Source organism: Colobus angolensis, unplaced genomic scaffold, assembly GCF_000951035.1.
Source record: "Colobus angolensis palliatus isolate OR3802 unplaced genomic scaffold, Cang.pa_1.0 Scaffold177, whole genome shotgun sequence".
Lineage (NCBI taxonomy): Eukaryota > Metazoa > Chordata > Mammalia > Primates > Cercopithecidae > Colobus > Colobus angolensis.
This window is the reverse complement of record NW_012114899.1, coordinates 4288975-4298154: the sequence shown is the minus strand read 5'-3', so window position 1 is coordinate 4298154 and position 9180 is coordinate 4288975. Positions and strand designations below refer to the sequence as shown.

The 9180-nt window shown below is 32.0% G+C and overlaps 1 protein-coding gene across 14 annotated transcripts in view; it reads left to right on the top strand.

The window, feature by feature from the left end:
* PCDH15 (protocadherin-related 15) overlaps window positions 1-9180 on the top strand; it is a 1021780-nt gene that overhangs the window by 990711 nt on the left and 21889 nt on the right. For 8 of the 14 annotated variants that reach the window (XM_011938778.1, XM_011938777.1, XM_011938774.1 and 5 more), the window contains 4 exons: window positions 1705-1923; window positions 4648-4656; window positions 5849-6004; window positions 8225-8230. In XM_011938778.1, the coding sequence (XP_011794168.1) occupies window positions 1705-1923; window positions 4648-4656; window positions 5849-6004; window positions 8225-8230 (390 nt within the window). The remainder of the gene's footprint in view (window positions 1-1704; window positions 1924-4647; window positions 4657-5848; window positions 6005-8224; window positions 8231-9180) is intronic. The other 6 variants (XM_011938779.1, XM_011938775.1, XM_011938768.1 and 3 more) reach the window with 3 other exon arrangements.

The window sequence follows — 9180 nt, the reverse complement described above, 5'->3', positions numbered from 1 at the left end:
GTTGAAAATGCAGAAATCACCGGTCTTCTGTGTCCTTCGCGCTGGGAGTTGGAGACTGGAGCTGTTCCTATTCGGCCATCTTGCTCCGCCCCCCCGCAATTCTTGATCTAAGCCTCATTTAGAATCTCTTCCTTTACCTGATTAACAATTCAAACAAAAAGTTTCACTATTCTATTTCTAGTAATCATAAAAATGGCTAAGTTTCTATTTTCTTTTAACGTGTAACAATGAGCTTGGAAAATTGCTATAAAAAGTACGTTTTTAATCTATAAAAGCATATCTGTTTAAAAAAAAGCAAAAAAGCATTCTAATTGCCACATGTGTGATATGAATTAGTTTATGAGTTCCATATGTGATGGAATTCATATGTGATACCAGGCACTTATATTTTTAAGCAATGAAGAGTGTGTTAACAGGATTTAAAATCAGCATGGTCACTCAGAATATTAAAATTAAAAGCTTCAAAAGGGCATAAAATAGACCGAAAAAGTGTATAAACATGGCGTTGATTATATTTTGATAGTGAAATTTAGGGCCATTTTCATTTTTTCTTTTGCTTTTTTTGTGTTTTCTGTATTTTTCAACATAAGCACTTTATATATGCAGTATAATCAAGTATATAAAATATTTAATACCACCCCTCCAAAAAAAAAAAAAGATTAGACTTAAATATACCAAGATGTTAGCAGTGATTATAACTGTCTGTAGATCATGGGACTATGATTAATTATGTTTTTCTTGAATTATTTTTGTTTGCCAATGTTCTATAATAGACGTTTGACCTTTATGATCTATTTAATTGTATTAAAAATACAATTATTGCATCAATATATAGAGTTTATAAGGGACTGTTCAAAAGTTCCCAAGGAATTAAAAAAAAAAACCCTGCTAATTATGACATTAAATACATAACAAATTTTTTCAATCTCATAAGGTTAGGAACAATTATTCCTTGATTCTCTTCCACAATGCAAGATTCGTAGTTGGAATTGCATTATTTAGAGGAAGGAATTACATTGACTACCACTTTCTGTCATTCTTACAACACCGATATACTACCTGCATCATTTATTTAGTCTTTTTTTCCTAGGCAGAAAGGCCTTTTAAATGTCTTCACCCTTTGACCATAAAACATTGTTTTGGTTTGAAACTTAAGAATGTTTACATTTAAGATGGCGTTATGGCAAACAAATACAGAATTTGAGTCTGAAAACTTAGTTTGGTGCCTCAGATTTGTTTTTATAACTGTATAGCTTTTTGGCCTGCAATAAATCAGTATTGTAATGTTCGATCTTTACAGGCTTATTCTAAGGACCCAAATAATGAAATGCATAAATATAATGTTAAACTATAGTATATAATTTAGGATATTATACTTTATTCCATCTAAAATCTTGTTAAATTATTTTGACACAGTAATATTAAGCTTAATGATACTGATAATTAGAATTTTTTAAGTCTATAAGCATATCAAGTAAGAGCTGGGTTTTTAAGTATTTTTGATATTTATATACAGATGTGTAATTACTCTTCTTTATTGCTCATGCTTTTTATATATGCTTTTCTTATTATTCATGAGACTTCTGACTCAGCTTGTGTTTCAATTAGAAAAAAATTTTAAAAATCTTACCAAAAGAGATTTTATTTTTAAAATGCTCTTTCTCTGCTAGCATCATTAATTTTACTATTTATTTAACAATAAAGATTTTTGGATGGCAAACTGCTTGATATCAATAAAGACTTTCAGCCGTATTATGGGGAAGGAGGACGCATTCTGGAGATCCGGACTCCAGAGGCAGTGACCAGCATTAAAAAGAGAGGAGAGAGTCTAGGATACACAGAAGGGGCCTTGTTGGCTCTGGCCTTCATCATCATCCTCTGCTGCATTCCTGCCATCTTGGTGGTTTTGGTCAGCTACAGACAGTAAGTATTCTAGGATGGTAAACATGGATAGTTCCTCAGAAGTCATTGCAGAAAACCATCTCTGGTAACATGGCTTTGCGCTGTAAAATATTGATGCTGCAACTACTCTGAGATTGCTTTATCTGTCCCGTACCAAATGATTTTCTTCAAAAGGAAAACAGTGCAAACTCCCAGGACATTTTTCACTGATGGCCCAATATTCCTGTGATTCTGATATGGTCTCTTTCAATAGAAATATCACCTTAGTTCCTGTGACTTTGTTTGTGCTCTTCTTTTGTTTAAGAGCCAACTCGGGAGAGAAGGTAACAGGTATCCTGGGATACAAGCAATGGAATGTCATATGCAGATACCCACTCTGCCCAGCACCAAAGGAAGGTCAATAACCTCGTGACATTGTCATGATAGGTTTTTATCCAAACTGTTAAATTTGCCTTTGTGCAAATGATCACAGTGTTATCAAAAGCATTATAAACTCATAGCATAGAAGATACAATTTTCGATGTAGTTTCTTCCTTCCCGGGTGCTTTGCCAGAGTTTTTAGTGTAATATTTGACAGCATGTTCTGGCTGTGCAGGCTCTTAATTTTTCTGGTTCCTGCAGTCAAGTGAATCCATTGGCAATATCCATATTTTAAAATTGTATTTAACTTATCTACAGTAGTCAAGTCATTATCACTAAGTTAAACATCCGTATTTGAAGTAGGTTAGTAATATATTCTTTGTCTGACACTAGGTCTGGGGAAGCTTTGTGATGGAGAGCCACACATTTTAAGTATATTTCTATTGACAATGACTTGAAAAAATTGGGGAGCTGATTAAGAAGAGAAGTAGCCCTGAGTGTGCCACAAAAAAAAATAGCAGACAGGAATAATAAATCATGTAAATTACTTTATGTAATAAACAATGAGAAATAATGGTAGAACTGCTATTCATCATTTAAACTACCTACAGAGGAAATACTAAAATAGTCCTTATGTATTCTTTACTTTTATTTTTTTTTTTTCCTAGTCTGGTTCTGTTGCCTAGCTGGAGTGCAGTGGTGTGATCTCAGCTCACTGCAACCTCTGCCTCCCAGGTTCAAGCAATTCTCCTGTGTCAGCCTCCCAAGTAGCTGGGATTACAGGCATGCACCACCACACCCGGCTACTTTTTGTATTTTTAGTAGAGATGGGGTTTCACCATGTTGGTCAGGCTGGTCTCAAACTCCTAACCTCGTGATCCGCCCACCTCGGTCTCCCAAAGTGCTGTGATTACAGGTGTGAGCCACCGCACCCAGCTAATAGTCCTTATGTAATCTGAAACTGTCATCTTTGTTCTCAAATACTTAAAATTTTCTTGTGAATTGAGTAAGGTAATGTGATTCCAATCTGAAATTCAAAAGTATGCCCTGCATGAACTTTGCTATGAATGGAAACTAAAAAGCAAATATGAAAAAAAGTATCATGAATTTATTACCCAGAAGTGGGACCTTCCAATTCTAGCTTCGGTTTCTTAGTGAGGCCAAGAGTATAACTAGGGCTTGCCCCATGACTCCATCCCTTTAATATTTTGCAAGCAGGTCATAACTTTTCCAGTAATTCCAACCTGAAGCTACAGAAATATTTCCTACCACAAAAGCAATGTGAAGTTGCAAATATAGAATTAGGGTTGATATACTGGAGCTTAATGTATCCTTAACCAATCAATTGATATGCTAAATCTAAAGCTGATGAACAAAATTAATACTGAAAAAATTATTTTAAATTTTTAAGCCATCAACCCATTATTAATTATCATGTTAAATCCATTCTGTCTTACCAGTTATCCTTTTACACTTAACTGTTTTCCAAAGGAGCTTTATTATATCCTGCTAGCAATAAAATCAGTGAGAAAAATTCTTATATTTGGCACACTATGCAATGATCAAAACTGAAGCACTCTGGATGGTATACACGGTCATCTGAAATGTAACAAAAACTTAAGATGTTTAATATTTAAATAATTTATAGATGCATTATTTAATTATCCTTTAGTTTGATAATCAGCTCAATACCATATGAATTTATTTCAGTTACTGCTGTTTATAGATTAACATAATTAAACAAAATGAGTTTTTCTCTGCTTACATAGCAAAGTAAAATTCTAATATTTAAAGACCTAACAATTGTACCTTGATATTTGCTTGCAAATAAGAATGAACAGCTATTCTTTTATATAATGATATGCCTTTGAAATTTTCTGTGAATGGAAACTAAAAAGCAAATATGTAAAAACTGTCATAAATTTATTACCCAAGAGTAGGACCTTCCAATTCTAGCTTCAGCTTCAAAGTGAAGCCAAGAGTATAACCAGGGCTAGCTACCTCACTCCATTCCTGTAGTATTCTTCAAGCAGGGTAAACCAAGAAGCCAATTACAAAGATCAAGTCATCTTTAATATTCAATTTTTCTACTAGAGTTGAAATTCTCATATTTACATTTCAATCCAGTTTTCTTATTCCATGTAGTTCATTTCTTTATTTTTCTGTAATGGATATTTTAATGGCTTTAATGACTCTAACGTAATAATACTATTTTCACCTTTCGAATTGATATACTTAGTTTTCTTAGTCTGTCATTAACTCTGTCATTATGAATTTAACCTATAAATTTTTCATTATTTAGAACAAATCAGATGTTAAAATGTTATTAATGCAATATTTCTAACGCAGCTTTCTATTTTTCTTACTCATTGCTTTCCCAAACAGGTTTAAAGTGTAAGTATAATTAACATTTTACACATCCTTTTCATGTAATAGGAAAAGAGAAACCCGAGATTTTATCAATTAAGTCAGCCTTCTCAGAACCACATATTATTCCTTTGTTTTGCATTTGTAATAGTTTATTTTTTGGTTTGATATATATAGAATAGAGCTGATTTTAGACAATTGGACATAACTTGCGTAAATGTGAAAAAGGTAGTTTGCCTATAGCTTCCATCCTGTAACATCTTGGTTTTGAGGAAAAAATTAATCAGTGTCCAGGAAATCCAAAAAACAGCAGTGTAGCTGTAACATGAGACTCACAGGCATTCCTAGGAATCTTTATTTATTTTATTTTATTTTATTTTTTATTTTTTATTTTATTTTATATCTTATCTTTTATTTTATATCTTATCTTATCTTGTGTTTTCACTCTTGTTGCCCAGTCTGGAGTGCAATGGTGCGATCTCGGGTGACTGCAACCTCTGCCTCCCAGGTTGAAGCGATCCTCCTGCCTCAGCCTCCCTAGTAGCTGGGATTACAAGCACGTGCCACCACACCCAGCTAATTTTGTATTTTTAGTAGAGACGGGGTTTCTCCATGTTGGTCAGGCTGGTCTCAAACTCCTGACCTTAAGTGATCCACCCGCCTCGGCCTCCCAAAGTGCTGGGATTACAGGCATGAGCCACCGTGCCCAGCCTAGGCACTACTAGGAATCTTAAAGGATATACAAGCTAACCAAATTTCCCTTGTACATGTGTGTACAGCCTCTGTGAAATAACGTCAAAAATGTTTCAAATCATTTCAAATAAAATAACTTAGACAAATAATAAAGAAAAATCATCTATCTTTAATATGCCTCCTCTTATGAAATTCATTAAACAACTGTAAATTATCCATCACATTTTAATAAACATTTTGCTTTCTCTTTTTAATATTATCATTTAATTTAATTTGTAAATACGTCTGCTGAATTCTACCCCTTATTCAAGAGATAACAATTTTCAAGAACAAAGCAGGGATTATATGCAAATGATACCCTGATTACCTGGGGATGTAATTATATCCGTGTATAAATTGAATTGCTTGTGTAAAATATTTTTAGTGGGTTCCTCTGATAACTGGACCCCATTATTAAAAGGTAGCTTTTTGATAAGCATTATGATTTCTAAACTGAGTTTTACAAGCCATCCTTACTTTATCCAAGACGTCAAGATGAGTGCACAAAGACTGCACGAATTCAGGCCGCATTACCCGCGGCTAAACCAGCAGCGCCGGCCCCTGCACCAGTGGCAGCGCCCCCGCCGCCGCCGCCGCCTCCACCAGGTGCGCATCTCTATGAAGAACTTGGAGACAGCTCAATGTAAGTAGACCGTTCAGGAACTCTGAGAAGTAGTTGGGTTTTACTGAATGTTGTGTGGTGAGTATTTAATTTCAATCTGATGTGGAAATGCCTACATGGACTATTTTATTCTGGTATTTTAAAGAGAAAATGTGTTAAGACGAGAATCTAAGAATAGTTAGGTTGAAAAATAATAGCCAAAACCAAGCAAGAAATTAAAGAAAGCTAAGAGAAAAGCAGAATTCAACTTCAGGAGACAATTGCAGATTTATAGCTTGAGTATAATATTTAATATTTCAATCCTCAGGGTCATGCAGACATTTTTACATATATATAATACATATGTATATATATGTATAAATATATAAATAGATTCTGAAAATATATTTTTGCTTAGGAGATGAGAGAAATAAAGCACAATCATAAAATAGTAATCCCAATTAGGTATCCAAACCGATCCCTATTTGGTAATCAAAACCAAATTCTATGGTTTAAAATCATAGTATTTTCTAAGAAACTACTTTTAGGACGTTACATGATATAGAAATTAAAATCTCATGAAAATAAAGAATTTCTGTATTAAATTCCGAACTACTTAGAAAATACTTTTTTCACTATATTACTATCAGACTGCTGTGATTACTGAACATTTCTCCTGCACGATTTGAAATTTGTAGTCAATTTAAAAATCATACATTTTTGAAAGACACTGGTAACTGTTAAAAGACCTTACAGCTGCTTGTATAATGATGCTACCCTCATAACTGCATTCCTTATGGTGATGTTCAGTTTGTCAGTATTTTAAAAATTCAAGAATAACTACTTTTGGACATGATATGTAAAACAACCAAGAATATTATACAATTTTGAATATGACAATTAAATCCAGAAAACCTTTTATTAACTGGAATTTGGTGGAGTAGAAGGACTATAACATGTTCTTACAAGTGACATTCGTAGCAGTTACTAGTAGGAATAAAACAAGTCTCAAAAATCATGAAATTGACCTGGTAATGGAAAAACTGGTTTTAAACGAATGTATTCAGGTTACTTACCATATCAATAATGTTATACAAGGTTTTGTTTAGGATAGTCATTAATGTTAAAATTGATCTTAATGCTATTATTTTATCACATAATTTAAATTTATAATAGGTTAAAGCATGATTCTGTTTCCAAAATAACAACATAATACAGGGTTCATGCTTTAGATATATACTTTCACTTTTTTCGTAAGTTGAAAAATGATTGTTTCTTTTGTAATTATGGGTGAATGTAGGAATTGAGCCAATATGATTTGATTCTATTTGATTATGTTAATGACCTCTCTCAAGCAAAGATCTTTAGAAGCTAAAAAAAATACTATGTGTAAAGTTAAGTGTGTTTATATATGACATTAATGAATTATATATTCATTTTAAATTAATAAGAACAGGTCTACTATAACATCATCTGGAATCAGTATAAATTGATGGTAGTAATTTTCAAATAGCATCAAGTAAAAATAAGATTATTTTTACTTGAACAATTGTAGTAGACTCACTAGATTTTGCAATTGTAATATATGTATTCATTGAAATAGCTTAAGTTCTATATATTTAATTATCGTATCTTTAGGAAATGTTTAACCTATCCAAGAACTTTTTACAGGAATTCTAAGCATAAGTTACTAGAAAATGAATTTGCTTCAAATGAATTATTATCAATTATTTATTTTAAAAATAACAAAAAGATCATTTTGGAAAAAATACTTCACAAAGTAATAACTTCATATGAATTCTATAATTACTTTGTAATTGTCATTATAGTAGTTGTATATTTACTTTCTTCCAAACAAAATACATCTACTTTAAAAGTCAGTGTGAATTAACCAGTTTTACAGAATTAGGACATAGAAGCAATTTTTAAACTCTCATTTAAAATTTTTAATTTTTGGATTGGCATCATCCGGGTTTAATAGAAGTGAATTTTACCTATATGTAGTAAACAGATTTTATTAGATATAATTTTCTGTGAAAAGAAATTCAAATAATGTCATTTGATTTCATCTAATATATTATTAAATGTCATTCTTATGAATAATAACAAAGTATAAAAACATGCCTTTTATTTTTTTGATATACATACTAAGTATTTAAAGCAAGTTCCTGCTCGTATTTTCAGAATTGTTTTAAATTAACTATAGTTAAAACTTCTTTTTTTCTATCACATGTTTTCTGTTTCTCACCTGTGGATACATAGGCATAAGTAAGTAAATAATATAACTTTAATAGAAGAGCATTAGAAAATAGATACAATAGAATAGATTAAAATGCTGTACTGTAAATACAGTGATCTTCATCTTTTGCCACAGACTTGCTTACTTTTAAAAGGAAAGCTTTGTCTTCCACACCCAATTTCCTTTTGATGGCATGAGCTTAAAACATGTGTTCCCTGTGATAGTACCTGTGCCTACTGAAAGGAGTTTCAAAATTCTCCTTTTTTTAAATTTTTTAAAATTAGTTTTTAAAAATTCTTAAATTTTAAGAACTTAAAATTTACAAATCTGTAAATAGAAACCTGTTTATATATTTATATATTTCAAAGTGATGTGATATTGTTATATCCTTTGGGTGTTTTTCCAAGAGAAATGAAACCAAGAACAAATGCATATAAGAACAACTAGTATATAATATCAAGCCCAGTTGTTCGTGCCATATTTGAAAAATACTTTTCAAGATTCGAAGAGTAAAAGTGTTTGCTCTCATTTAGTCCAAATTGTCTGCATTTTCTTTGTTGTTCAAGTAGGCTTGATGCTCCAGGTCTACCTGTGTGAATTGTTTCTTACAGTTCATATCTTTGCCAAAAGACACATTAACAACTGTGGCTTTATTATTTTGTTGCCTAACTTATCATCCTAATTTTCCAATATGGCTGTTTAATTTCTATTCAGAATATATCTTTTTTATTTCATTCCTGCTAAGTGGGTAAATATTAAACAGTAACTAAAATAAATGTTGTTCTGTTTTGGCTTGGAGAGTAAAACCTAATGAGAGACTATTCAGAACCACCTATCAGCCAACATTCCTGGGAGAAGGGTCCAAATGCTTTCCTTAGAGCCATTTAATTTGTGATCCTTGGTGTATACAACTGTATTTATGACTCACAGCTACCTATGATTCAGTTTCCATGCATAAGTAAGCCTTTCAGTGATATCA